This window comes from Apium graveolens, chromosome 3, assembly GCF_009905375.1.
Source record: "Apium graveolens cultivar Ventura chromosome 3, ASM990537v1, whole genome shotgun sequence".
Classification (NCBI taxonomy): domain Eukaryota; kingdom Viridiplantae; phylum Streptophyta; class Magnoliopsida; order Apiales; family Apiaceae; genus Apium; species Apium graveolens.
This window is the reverse complement of record NC_133649.1, coordinates 7,488,900-7,504,344: the sequence shown is the minus strand read 5'-3', so window position 1 is coordinate 7,504,344 and position 15,445 is coordinate 7,488,900. Positions and strand designations below refer to the sequence as shown.

At 33.8% G+C, this 15,445-nt stretch overlaps 1 protein-coding gene across 1 annotated transcript; it reads left to right on the top strand.

Moving 5' to 3' along the window:
• Positions 1-1,871: 1,871 nt before the first annotated feature.
• On the top strand, positions 1,872-6,367 carry LOC141711560 (putative ubiquitin-conjugating enzyme E2 38). Its single transcript, XM_074514103.1, has 6 exons — positions 1,872-2,184; positions 2,697-3,329; positions 3,477-3,540; positions 4,139-4,278; positions 4,376-4,687; positions 5,866-6,367. Exons 1-6 carry the CDS (start codon positions 2,095-2,097, stop codon positions 6,100-6,102), a joined length of 1,476 nt encoding a protein of 491 aa, XP_074370204.1. The 5' UTR covers positions 1,872-2,094; the 3' UTR covers positions 6,103-6,367.
• The last annotated feature ends 9,078 nt before the right edge of the window (positions 6,368-15,445 follow it).

The following is a 15,445-nucleotide window of genomic DNA, read 5'->3' as shown; positions in this document are numbered from 1 at the left end:
TAATATCATTAATTTTTTTAATAAATAACATATAAATTCTATCGAATTTATTTTTAATTTATAAAACTAAATAATATATTATTTTTAATTTTTAAAAATAATTGGTATATTGACCTTGTTTTTGTGACCCAAAAATAAAATTATAATTGAAATGAAAATGAAAATACAAAAGTGGGAAAAGGAATTTAAATACCGACTAACTAGGGTGGGGGTAATGGGATTTGAAGAATAATATTTTGTCCAAAGGGACGTTATAGTTTATGAAAAAGATAAGAAATATTACATTTATCACAACCAAAGTGCTTGATAAATCATTATATTGAGTTGTACAAATAATTTAAATCATCAAGTATGCTATATTCACTTACTTATTTAAAAAAAAAAAACTTTTATTAATAATTATATAAAATAAAGTTATAAGAATGTTGAAATCATGTTATCATTATAATTTTTTATTTTAATCCTTGTAAATTTTATTATAAATAATATTTTATCATACAAAATTATGCATAGATTTTATCATTAATGAATGTTGTTTATACTGATACATTTTCCTTGCATTTTAATTGAAATAACATGTAAAGACCATACTTCAATTTACACTTAAATTATATTTTTTATATCAATTTTAATTATTTTTCATATATTTTCGAAATTTTTTCTTAAAACTTAATTTTCTAAATTTTATATTTTTATTATAGATGTTAATAAGCTCAGAACATGTTTGTCCAAATTTATATAAATATATCGTTTCAATTCGAAAAAAATTATTTGATTGTAGTTTAAAACTTATTCAACATTAATTATAATAGTATATTTTGGACCCAAACAAAATTAGATTCAAATAAATAAAAATCCAAAAAGACCCGAACTTGATTTAATCCGATTATTTTATATTATAATTTATTTGATTATAATCAATTTTGAACCGAAACGAAATCTACACAATTCGAACCAAAATCGGTTAAAATTATAATTAACATAATTTAGACCCAAACCCGAATCAAATCTGATTGAAATCGGATTTTATCAAAATATATCATAGTCAAGAGTAGAGATGCACAAAAAGTCCGGGTCCGAAAATCTGGCTCGGCCCGATCCGGTCAAAGTCCGGCCCGGTCCCGGTCCGGGCTTAGGGCCTTGACGGGCCCTATATTTTTAGGCAAAGCCCGGCCTGGCCCGGCCCGGTTAAAAGCCCGGGCTTCGGCCTGGACCGATTAAAAACCCGAAAAACCCCGGTTAAAATCTGATTATTCAGATATATATTTTCTTATATATTTATGAATTCACATTTATTATAAATATAAATAATATTTTAAACACATATATATTTACATGTTTGTGATTAATAATATTATTTATATATTTCATTGCATAAATAATGAAAGAAGATATAATAAATACATTATATATATTTGGATAATAATGATAAAACATATTTATACATAAATTTATTTTTTGCCGAACCTAAATATTTTCAACGAAATAATGTTTTCATAAAATATTCCATGTAAACTAATAAATTTTTACGATGATCTAGTTTCTAACATATGTAGTTTTCAGAATCTCTAATAAAACTCGATCTAATTTAAATTAGAAAAAGTCCGGCCTGATCCGATCCGGGCCGAAAAAAGTCCGGTTAGGCCCGCCTCAAGGGCCCAAACCGGGCTCTGATATTTTCGGAAAGCCCGGCCCGACCCCGTCAAAATTAAAGCCCGAAAAATCCGGTCCAGTCAAAACCCGGGGCTTTTTAAGGTCCTGTCAAAACCCGGTGAACCTTTTGTGCATGTATAACAAAGAGTAGATCCGCTCCCAAATTGATCAAATTACCGGTTTTGCCTAAAACATTGGCGGGTGTACAATAAGCAAAACTTCACTCCCTGCGCACGATAGCTTAGTTTCCAATTAGGGCGCGAATTAAGCTTCCTCAGTCTGTATTACCCCTTTTGCAAAGTCTCTTCTCCCCTTTTCTCTCTCTACATTTCTATCGTACACTACACACCTCACTCTCTCTCTCTCTCTCTCTCCTGTATAAATAGCTACAATTACATAGATAGACACACCTCTGTTTAGAAGCGTCAAAATCCGATCAAAATGGAGAACACGACGACGATGGACATCGAAATCTCAGCAGTTAATTCAGACTCCGTGGCTTCTGATTCAAAGGAAATTATACACAATGAGGTAATTACACTCTCTCACTCACTAAAAACCCTATCTTTATTAAAACAATCATTTTATTTCAATTGCTTAGTTAATTGTTCGTGATCGCTTGTTTTAAACCTAATTTAACGCTTTTGCTTGTTTGGATTATGGATTTCTGCTGTCTTTTATTGATTTTCGCTTCGTTATTGTCTTGATTGGCTCGAGTTTGATTGTTTTTCATTTCTAGGGTTTTTGGTGTATATGTTTATGATCATTAGTTTTAAGTGTAAGTTTTTATGAGTAGTGATTGTAGCAAATCGTGATAAGTGCAAAAAAAGAATTTCGAGGAGGCAATTGCATAGGCTCGAGTTCGACTGCAAAGTAATTTAGGATACAAACTGTGCTTATAGTGAAAATTATTAATAGTGACAGTATTCATAGATATGCGCAAATATATGTAATTAATTTAAGGTGCTTCTGATTTTTACGTTAGACATTTTCACTCAATCACTTTCTCATGCTTTGAAACTGAGATCTCAATTTTTTAATAGGAGCACACTGGAACAGAACTTGGGAGCTTATCTACTAGCATTGCAGGGTCATCATCTGCTACTCCTAATTCGGCTTCTATTCATGATTCTAGTGCTGATATGTCATGCCTCGGTGATGAAAACGATGGAGGTGATAACGATGATGAAGATGGATCTTATGTTTCTGATTATGATGACAATGATGATTATATGTTCGAAAATGATGACGATGATGATGACGATAATGATAATGATTACCTGAATATGCAAGCACAATTTGACAATGTGGATTTGCCTCCTGGGGTTGAAGCTTCAGTATCTTGGATTAAAGATAGCACTTTAAGCATGAATTTTAGCAAGGCCTCTGCGGTTCCCCTTTCTGGATCAGGGTCAGAGGGAAAGACGTCTCTTGCTTTAGTCTCAGATATAACAAAGTTCATTTATAAGGATGTAGGTTCAAGCAGTTCAACATTGCATGTAGGGTCTAGCTCCGATGTTAAGAAGGAAGGAGTTGAAGAACATGAAGATGCTATGAAAGATGAAGCAGAAAAAGAAGATGATGTTATGAAGAACTACGAGTGTTTTAAAAGATTTGATACTGTAAATGATTTCGTAGATCATCACTATAGCGCATTTGGCTTTAAAGGGCAACAGGTGCATCTTTAGCATTACAATACATCTCATCTTTTTCTTATCTTAGTGCAGAGCACTCATTATTATTATAGTTAAAATTATTTTTTCTGCTTTTATGTATACAATTTATAGTCATGCTTATTTATTTTTTATATATCTTCACTGTAGCCACCTAAGGCTTGGACAAAGAAAATTCATGATGAGTGGAAAATGTTGGAGAACGCTTTACCTGGTGAGTACTTACTTTTGTCCAGATATTCAGGTTCATGCAGGCAACATAAATTGATGTATAAAATTGAAAAAAGGGAACTTGCTAAAAGCAGCAGTTTATCTCTTTAATTTGAGTCTTACACAGATAATTAAATGATTTCTTTTTTACTAATTAAGTAACATAATTAAATGATTTCAGCTTGTACCTGAAATTTGAAATTATGTTACATAACTTGCAAGATACCATAAATAAGTTCTGGAATTGCAGATAGCCATCTCATATGAACATTTACTCAAGTTGATTGGTATACATTCTCTTGTTTCTATTATACCCTGAGATACTGCGGTACCTTAATATTTATTTTCATGCGAATTGATTATCTTGCCCTTAATGTCTCAACTTGGTTATCTTGCACACGAGAGTATCAGAGGCACATACTGGTCGATCTTTATTTTCGTCTTCCAATCTGTAAAAGTCGGGGACGTATACTGTAAAACATGCTTTGTTATTATGTGTTACTGTTACAGTATTGTTTTATATTCTATAACATAAGATTTTTTTTAATCATAGCAGATCCTTCAATTCTTGATCCTTACTGCTTGCAATTTTTTTCTTTCAGAGACGATATATGTTAGAGTCTATGAAACTAGGATGGATCTTCTGAGGGCTATCATTATAGGGCCAGCAGGGACTCCCTACCATGATGGCCTTTTCGTCTTTGATGTTCTTTTCCCCCCTACGTACCCAGATATTCCACCAGTATGTACTTTTTACTGTGCATATATACACATTTCGAGATTTGTATATTTATAATATTTTTCTTCCAATTTGTAAACGTTGTTCTCTTGAATTCTAGATGGTATACTACTATTCTGGTGGCCTTCGATTGAATCCAAACTTGTATGATTGCGGAAAAGTCTGCCTCAGTCTTTTAAACACGTGGAATGGTGAAGGGAATGAGAAATGGATACCAAACTCATCTACAATGCTACAGGTCTTGGTGTCTATCCAAGCTTTGATACTGAACGAGGAACCCTTTTTTAATGAGCCTGGGTATGATGGTATGTATACTGGAGAGAATGGGAGAAAGAAATCTAAGGAGTACACTGAAAATGCCTTCATCATGTCACTAAAAACGATGATGTATACACTTAGGAGGCCCCCAAAGGTGATCTGTTTTCTTTCCTTTCGTCATATTTCTGTTATCGTAATATGTGATTCTGTTTCTTTATGAACATGATAAAGTTTATTCAATCATTTGTCTATCCATTGGTTACTTGTCGTAAAAGTAGTTTGCTATAATTTTTTCTGACCTTTAAAAACATGTTATGAATACTTTGAGGGGCCTGTGGTTTAGGATTTCAACCTGCTTAACAGGAATCAAAATGTTATTTCCTTATGTTAGTGTTTGATTGAGGGGTTTACGTGAAAACTGTTTCCATTATTCAGGTAACTCACTCCCCACATGCCTCATTGGATTCTGAATCATTTTGGTTACCATCCCCCCCCCCCACCCAATTCCCACCTCTCATGAAGAATCTAGACACCCCTTAAGAACAAATTTGTTACATGTGCTAAGCTAAGTTTAAATCTTAGTGATCAGTTAAAAATCATGCTTTAAGAGCTCAGTTCAGATTGACAACTATACAAGTCTGGAAGTTAAATATATTTAAGCTTTAGTTCGACACGTACTCATGAGAGCAAAATAAAACATGTTAGGACTAAATTTTTGGAGTAATTATTGTAAACTAATATACCATTTTAACGTAGATAGTTTTGATTGGTGAATGTGTTGGTTTTGATTGGAGAATGGGGAATGTAGTTTCTATGAAAGATGTATTATTCTTAAAGAGTTATGCCAGAGTTCGCATGCTTCTTGTTTGTATATACTGCACTAGTGCACTGCAGTCTTATGCAAATGATGTCAATTGTCACACTTTATACTACATATTTTCTGATGGAAATTTACACCTAGTTGATGAAATGGTGAATGATCTGGCCGTGGATCCTTTACATGGACTAGTAGATTCCAGGCTGCCTAACATGATTCATTTGCAAAAACTCACTTTGGTCCTTATTTTAGTCCGTCTGACTTTCGGCACACAACTTAAAGTGCTTTGACAATATGCTTAAATTTATTAGTTTTTTTCTGAACTAGATTCCTTCAAACAGCTTATTCGAAAACAATTCTTCCATCAAGTATACATCTTTATTTACAAAAAAAAATATAATTTAAAAAATAATGAATTTGACTGTGGTCAGAGCAATTTGAAATGTGTGCAAAAAGTCAAGCACCTAATATTAGCATAAAACAATACATGCTAAGTTATAAAAATTGTAATGCAGCATTTCGAGGACTTTGTTTCTGGCTATTTCCGCACCAATGCGCGTCGCATCTTATTGGCCTGCAAAGCTTACATGGAAGGAGCTGCTGTTGGATCACCCGCGAACAAAGATCAGGCGGAAAGCTCACCACAGTTTAAGGACGCTGTAGCCAGAATGATGAATGGCCTTGTTATGATCTTCTTAAAAAATGGATCAAAGGATTGTGAGGAGTTTAGGCGTTCAGAGCCTTCAGGCTGATGGTTATTATGAACTCATTACGACGAGACAAATGCTTTCTATATCTTCAGGACGTCAAAAACTTTTTGCTGGCTAATCTAAGGTTTTACTGCACAGTGCAGAGTAGCATTTTGTGTAGAGAGGAAAGGGTAAATATTATGAAAACAATTGGCTATATAGATCTTTGCTCTAATTGGAAGTACTTAGACTTTTGCATAATAGAAGCTCCTAGTTATCAATAATGTCTTCTATATATTATTCGGATAATGACACTCGTATTGACACCCGTCTTGTATATATTTATGTTCGGGCCCTGCCTCGAGTTTCTCGAAAATGTTCATTTCATTTTTGACCTCACTTGTTTTTCATGAGGTGTAGATCAGGGGTACAAAACTAATAGAATTAATAAGATGTGTGTATATGTGTAAGTAAGAAGAAGATGAAGACATGAAATGAAATGTGAAATGTTGCTCATTCAACTAACCGACTAAAAGTTTGTTACAGAAATTGAATATATAGTCTAATCTGTTTAGTCAAACTAGTCAACAGACTAAAAGTTTGTTACAAAAATTGAATATATAGTCTAATCTGTTTAGTCAAACTAGTCAACATAAATAATTATACTGGTCCATAACATATTAGGCCCAATTGCATGACAAGACTACTATTTATCGGAGAACATATTGCCTTTTCTATAGAAGCTTTATACTGCATCTTTGATATACCACTGGCTAGTGCATTATGTACTTTAATATCAAAAGAATCTTCAATACTTTCTTTATTTGTAATACTCCCCCCACAGGTAGGAATTACATAAGGATTGTGTAATCCTAACTTGAAACAAATGAACCAATGAGTTTCACCATCAAGAGCTTTAGTAAAAATATCTGCCAACTGAAATTTTGATGCAATCTTCTGAGACACAATGACTTTAGCTTGAACCTTTTCTCGAACAAAGTGACAATCTAATTCTATATGCCTTATTCTGGCATGCTGGACTGAATTGAGAGTAATATCAATGGCTGCCTGGTTATCACAAAAATGGGAACAACGTAATCAATGTTAACAGTACTATCATCCAACAAAGATTTCAACCACATAACTTCTGTGGTAACTGTGGCGCCCTCCAAACCCGGGTCAGAAGTTTGAGATCCACAACACATACACAATATATAAACCTGTATAATATATATTATTTGCAATGACCCTGATTTATATAACCACGAATCGCAACAGGTTAAAGTATGAAAACAAGCCACAATCTTAAACTGTATTACAACATACCAAATTCCAACTAATTTTAGCTTACAATTGATAATAAAATCATTCTTACAATCTGATTATCTCTCTACCGCATGAAGCTTTTGCTAACTCGATTCAACTCAACTGGAACTTTAGCCTGCACTTTGGACTGAGGAACTTCACTATCATCCATATTCTTTTCAACTGTAAGATATATAAAAGAATCGCAAGGGTGAGCTAACTAGCTCAACAAGTCTCAATAGGGATAACTGAGATTAAGCAATAATTAAATGAAATGATTCAGAGGAATCAAGTTTCTTTTTTAACTAATCAATAGAATTGGATATTCATTTTAATTTTTTTTTTAAAAAACCAAGGTTAGGCTGCTGATCAGTCACGCACTAACCCCGAGCGAAGCACACAACTCTGCTCTACGAACTGGATCCAAGGCACACATCGGCCTAATTCGACCACGAATCTGGCCTGACCACGAATCTGGTCCATATAAAGAAAACTATCCAATTCTAAAACAATTTAGTGTAATAAACAATATAATTCAGTAAGCAAGATCATAATCAATAGCGATAAAGCATTAGTATAAAAGTGTAATGCAATTCTTGAGTATCACAAGGGTATATCAGGGTATGTATAAGAAACGGTTTCCAGCTTGTAAAGGATCAGGTATTCGACTAGTAATGATTTTTCAAGGTATAGTTCTTTAATGTTATAAAGAATGGTTGGAGTATAAAAGTTTCTGGTTTTCAAACAATTTTGTTCCAGTATTTGGTGTTGGTAGTTATACATTTGGGGAGTAGTATCATATTTGTGTGGTTTGGTGTCTGAGGATCAACAAAGGATGATTTATAAAGAATAAGACTTATGACTCAAGATCAAGAAAAATCAGGGTTCAAGGTTAAATAGTTTAAAGCATTTGCATCATAAAATAGGAGTTATGTTGAATAATAGTGACATAAACAGTTTGAAAATATTGGCAATATATCTTGAAGAAAAGTTCAGAGGTACTTGTCTCACAGGGCTTTACAATTGTTACCGATCAACTCTGAGCCGACTCTGCCGCTCAGGCTTTAACGTCCAACCACTAGACCACATTAGATTCGACTTTGACGCTCAGGTTTTTTGTTGAAACTCTATTGAGCTCGTCGACTGACTACTAGGTCATCTCTAGTCCATCGTTCACTTTCAGGTTCCAGATTATAACCTACAGGGTCGAAATACCCTACGTTAGACGTCTAGGTATGTTTGACACATCCTCGATACTAATTTTTACCCAACGATATTCAAACCCGACTTGTAATTATATGAATTATTATAATATAACAACACACCCAACAGTCAGGGTTCACATTCTCGAGAAATCGGTTTGGTGTTCGTTTTCCGAAAATACGTATACTTGTAATTTCACAAAATCAGGGTTATGGATTTTAACAAATTATTTCATCACATCGTGCAATCAAGTTCCATATAGAACACATATATATCTATGTAACCATTCGACGTCCCGATAATCGTTGGATACGCTCCCGTATTTTTGTAGGTAAATTTCCCGAAAATCGGGCAACGTCTCCTCTATTTATTGGACTACCCGTCGATACATCAATCGACGTCAAACCAACAACAATCAAATTCACAACCACAATTCCGACCACCAGTTCAACCCAACAATCAATCCAATCACAATTCGTCAACTAAATTACGTACTCGACTTTAATGTAAAATCAAATTCTCGTTTCAAAGATAATTTCACGGACTAATTTATTTATTTTAAAATATTAGGACTCAGAATAAACATCACAGTCCACCGTCAGCTCACGAATGTTCATCGCTGACGGCGGTGAAATTCGCGGGTACCCGATTAATTTTGGGTTTCCTACGCGGACTCTACCGATTTATAATAATAATTTATTCCTGCGCGAATTAATTATTTTACTTCACAAAACTTAATCAATTAATCCCTGCAGAAACAGAATAAGAATAAAAATTCATTTCCACCACACACGTGTATAACACGCGCTATACACAAAAACACAACCACGACGGGGAAAGCACAGGGGACAGGCGGCACACGGCAGAGCAACACAGAACAAAAGAGAAGAAACCCACACTACCCAACTACAGGCAGGCATATATGTACATATATATATAACTGTTGAGTCAAGTAATCGGGCAAGAGCAAGATACTGGAAAAACTCAGGCGCGGCGGACTTGCCGGAAACAGAGGCGGCGAAAATAATTTCCACCGAATAAGGAGCAGGGAACGGGAATATAGAGGGAAAGAGGAGAGAGATATCAGAGAAATCGGGAGAGAGATTGATATTGTTGTCTCCTGTTGAAGCAAGGAGGTGAAGAACAAAAATATAAATGGTGATCTGTACTGTTGCCACGCGTCCAAGATAAGGGACACGTACCTTATTCATAATCGTATATCTCATTTTTAACACCGTTTTGTGAATTTTTAACGATACGTAGCACGTGCAAATTTCATCAAAATAATACAAAAATATAATTTTAAAGTTTTATAAATATTCTGAAACTACTAAAACGAGAAATTCGCAAAGTTTAAAATATTTTGCATTACGTGATATACATGTCATTGACAATTAACGACTGAGCTGCATTTAAAATGAATTCAGAAAATCGCGAAAATAATCTTATAATATTATAAATATCCCGAAGTAAATAAAAACGTAATTTTCATAATTTTAACACAATTTTTGAAATGCCACTTATACCCGCTTTTATCAATAAAACGAAACAACGCGCGGGTAAAATTAATCCAAAAAATTTCCAAAATAATTTTAAAATTCTCGGAATATTTCAAACTTCAATAAATATGAGTTTCATAATTTTTGAAGAATTTTAGAATTAAATATGGATTTTGCAAATAAAAGCAATCAGAAAATCATACTGGGCTAAATAATTAATGAAATATTGATTTCTAAATTTTATAAAATCCCAAAAATAATTATTGTAATTATTGAAGCATAAAAACAATTTTTGAGACATTCCATATATTTATGCAAATAAATTTACACTAAATCCACTTTTTGAAAATGAGAACAATTCAATACGACTCCATAATTAATCCCGTGGACAACCCGGTACACCATAATTCACACATAGATAATAACCAAACAACACATAGCGGTTAAAAACTAATACACGTATTTTATTTATGTAATAATTTCCATAATCACATATTTGAATAATTCAAAACTACACGAGTCGTTATATCCTTCCCCCCTTAAAAAGATTCTGCCCTCAGAATCTGGTTTAACTAAACAAGTGAGGATATTTGTCAAGCATATCTGACTCTAATTTCCAAGTAGATTCTACTACTCGAGGTTTCAAACGTACTTACTATGGATATACTCTCATTTTAAGAACTCGCCTTTAACGATCAAGAATTTGGATCGATCACTATATGCAGAATAAGCTTAGACAAGAGCTCATTGGCTCCTAACCAATCGCTTAATTTGAATCTGATATTTATCGCCTTAACATTGACACGCAGAACACATTATATGTACATACTGCTATAACAGTAATATCAACTCATGAACAACTTTATCTATATTTATCAATACCTCGAATGGTCTACTAAATTTAGGACTTAACTTGTCCTTTCTACTTAGACTTATCCAATCTCTTTCAAGACGAAACTTTTACTAACACTACTGGTCCTATTTCTATATTCATACTATCTCTTGATACAATTTCGCCTTATTTCTCTGTCTACTCCAAGATGCTTCAATCAATATTACTACGCTCTTGGTGTGCTGAATTAACTTAAAATTTGACAACTTTCTTCCTCCCACTTTATCTCAATAAAAATGGGGACCTACACTTGCGTTCACATGAAGCTTGGTAAAACGGTATTCCAAAGCTGACATTGCTGATAAATGATCATTCCAGTGTTTTCTTGAAACTCAACCTCTCAACATAACTTACATTTCCTCAATCACTTTCGTACTTTGACTCTCCATTTAAGGATGATAGGCGGTGCTCATTTTCAGCTTTAGCTTCCAATCATTTAAACATCTTCTATTCATTTCTATCCATTAAGGTTGAAAAGTAATCTCATATATTCACGTCTTATCACCTTTAAGTATTTGAACTTCAGATTTCATTTTTTCCAATTCGTTTATTAACTCCTCGGTGGTCTTAATTATATCCAATTCTAAGGCATCTGTTACCATACGACTTTGCTTAGGTAGTTGTTAATGGATTAATTCAGAATCTTTTGTTAACCTTAGTCAAAATTTTATTCTTGAAGACTCAACGTATAGTTCCCTGAATAGCTGAAGATGTTATCAATAAATACAATTCACTTATCTAAGTACTCCTTATACACCACGTTCCTTAATTCTTTATAGTCTACCTGATACACTTGTTATTTCACATAATATCACCAGAGCTTGCAATGCTCCTAACTCACTATAATCGTAATCTCTGATATGTTCATAGGTCAGTTTTTAAGTTAATTCCCGAGATATAATATACTTCTTGAATTAGGTCTCGTAAGTAATTAATTCTTTGTAGGGTCACTTATTCTTATTTGTTGTTTTGTCCAACTACCGATAATCAGTACATAATCTCATAATTTCATTCCTTTTTTTTCCTCAACATCACTGGTACACTTTACCACTTGCTTTTCGTAAAACCACTCCTTGGTCTGCCTTGTCCACTAGGCCTCCGATACTTCGCCTTAGTTCTTTGACATGTTCAACACTTCCCAGTATATTTTGAAATTCCCTTCTTATACCCGGTTATCACCGTTTTTCTGTAAATTTCCATATATTTTGGCATCTCTTCAATAGATTAAATACTTTATACTGTGAATTCTCTGTGGAATCTCATTTCTTAATTATTCTACTTGTAGCTTCCAGGTGCTGAAAGAGAACCTGGGGATATCGTGATCGTTCTCCTGAGCGCATAAATTTCCTCTTACTAACTGCTAACGTCGCGATCTATTATCTTCTCTTGACATCTCCTTATCTTTCCCTTAACAACTTCGACCGAAAGGTCATACTATCCATCCTTGCTCCTTTTCGGATTATAAACTCTGACTCCCAATTCCAACTTCTAAAATTCTATAGAAAATTCTTCTGGTACAGTTTCCATGTTCGTTTTCTCCTTTTTGCTTATCGCTTTCCTCTATCTTTGCTTTTCCTCGTGAATACATATTTCAACCTCTTATTGTCCGTATAGATCTTACATCTTTCTCCATACATATTATGTTTCCCAATCTTTCAAAGCGAATATTATTACTGTTAATCCCAAATTATAAGTATGATACTTCTGCTCATAAGGTTTCGGTTGTCTGGATGCATATACAATAACTTTATTGTGCTGCATCAATACACATCCTATTTCCTAATGAGAAGCATTACTATAAATTACCAAACCTCCTTGATACTTTTAAATTGATAAAACAGGTGTTGTAACTATTCTTTTATTTAACTCCGCAAAACTTTCCTTCACCCTTCTCCACTTCATAAAACTTCTTGCTTTTCTTGATTAGCTTCATCAAAGGTATTGCAACTTTCAAGAAATCTTGCACAAATTTTCAGTATAACCGGTCCATGGTAAAGCTTCTTACTTTTGTTGGTGCTTTTGGCCTTTTGTTATTCATAGTAACTTTAATTTCTATTGGATCTCCTTTGGTCTCCTCCTCACTGATTACTTATGCTTTCTATCATCAAAACTTTCACCTTGCAAACTTTACATACAACTTCTTTCTTTTTCGACTCCTCAGTTGTCATTAAATACTTCGCATGGTCCTCCATTGACTTTAAGTAACACAAGTACGACTCATCCAGATATTCCTTAAAGATTCCGTCCATCGAGTTCAAATATTACTGGTATATTGGTTAATCTAAATGACAATACGAGAACGATATTCAGTTCTGAAAATTATCTTTGATATATCCATAGGTTTAATCTTCAATTGGTGAAATACCAAGTCTTAAATTAGTATTATAAAAGTACTTTTCTTCTTTCGTTTGATCAAACGAATCATTGGGTCGAGGTAATAGATACTTGCTCTTGATAGTAAACTTGTTGAGCTTTTGCTAGTCGATGCATAATCTCATACTTTCATTTTTCTTATTAATTATTAATGTCGGTGCACCTTATGGGATACACTGGGTCTAATCGCTTCTTCCTCTAACATCTCTTGCATCTGCTTTGCTAACTTCCTCATTTTAACTGGTGCTATTTTGTGTAAGGCCTTGGTCACTGGCTTCATTTCAGGTGCTAAGTTAATCGTGAGCTTCACTTCTCTATCTGGAGGAAATGTTGATAACTCATTTGGAAACATATCTTGAAACTCTTTAATTGCTATAAAATCTTCAAATTTTGTTTGCTTCTGACTTTTATTTATCTCATGAGCACCATTATGCTCACATGTTGATCACCGTAATCATCGTTAACAAATTCTCTACTCTCCTTCTTCCTTTATATCTCATCATATTCTCTCTTAATGTCTTCAGGACTATTTCTTCATCACGACGGTTTGTCTGGGCATCATGCTTCCATAGTTAATCCATTCCTTAGAATAATGTCAAGTCCTCTTGTCTCAAATGATATCAATTCTTCACAACTTATTGCCAGAAATCTCAATTCCATCATTGGTATTCACTTATGTAACAATTACACGTTCTTGACTTGCTAGTCCTTTAATCATAATCTCATCAATTCAACAGAGTAATTTATTTCATCAACAAAACCTTGAGAGGTAAACAATTAAGTTTCTCTCACATCTTTTAATACTTTAACGCATAAGGTATTTACCATAATCATCCATATTGTCACGTCCGTAATCTGAACAACATATTTCATAGGAAAATCGCATATTCTTGTTCTCGAAGACGCATTCCTTATTGGAGTAGATTCCCTTGGCTCTTAGTGGATCCTTTACTGGGGCTAGTGATTGCAATCCTTGCCATATGCCCTTGTTTCCTTTCCATATATGAGAGGTAGATGGAACTTCGTCTGCTTGGTTCATAATACGTTGATTTCTGTTTGAAAACCTCTTGCAAAGAACGACAGTACAACGAAACGACTAGAAGAATTCAAAATTCAACAAAAATTAGAGTTGAAAAGAAAGAAGAAGTAAGGATTTGAATATGAATGAGACACCACATTGGTACTTAAGATGGCCAGTCTTTCATACCATATGGCATACAACACATGATTAGGTGGCGTCCCACCCGACTCTTCGTCATTCCGACAAAGTGTCTCACCATAACACTGTTTGTCCCAATCAGAAAGCAAAACTTGAGGGAAACAATTAAATTTGAAAGGAATGCAATATCCTCCTTTTCGATGTCATAGCAAAGAGTTTATTTAATAAAAGAAGTTCATACTTATTTAAGAATAAAAAAGGAATATACGCTATAATATTGAAGGCAAGAACGATATTATTGGTCACCATCCATATTTTATTTGTATTCATCTTTCGAGCTCGTTCGATCATATCCCAATTGCGTCATATAAAAACTTTAGAAAGTCCGCTGAAATGTCTTCGCAAATCAAACATTATAATGAATTCTTACTTGCTAAGTTTTGCGTCTTTAACATCGCACTTACACGTATAATACTTTAACAATTCGATCATAATGGCGTTCCTACCAGGTAACTTCGAGTTTCCTCTTTTAATTTAGAATAACCACGTACCATTCGACATAACGTTCCTTTTGTTAATAATATTCTGCTTTTAGAGAGGTCTGAAAATCTTTTCAATCTTCTTCGATCACGCTCCGGCTTCTGTTAAATCAATAAATTCTTCGAACTCTGACAGTCCTAGTAATTGTATGTATAGTTACTCCGTACGCTGATTATGTTGTAAATTTTATCAAACAATACTTGCACCTTACTGTTAGGAATAATCAACTTCTTCATAATCATAGGTTACTTCGTTCTCGGAATTAGCAATACTAAGTCTGAAACAGCATCCTTCCAGGTAATCCGGGCTTTCTAACAAACAAGAAACTCAAGTAGTAACTTGATAACCAATGTTTAAAAATCATTTTATTCGAAAAGGCTTTTAGAAATTTATAAAGGAAAATCTTTTTCGAAAACTTGTTTAAAAAGTTTGGAA

Bases quoted from the DNA above. Each gene is read 5' to 3' on its own strand.
- LOC141711560 (XM_074514103.1), top strand. From the start codon at position 2,095: ATGGAGAACACGACGACGATGGACATCGAAATCTCAGCAGTTAATTCA. The intron at 3,330-3,476 runs GTGCATCTTTAG...TCTTCACTGTAG, and splicing joins TTGGCTTTAAAGGGCAACAG to CCACCTAAGGCTTGGACAAA. The intron at 3,541-4,138 runs GTGAGTACTTAC...TTTTTCTTTCAG, and splicing joins GTTGGAGAACGCTTTACCTG to AGACGATATATGTTAGAGTC.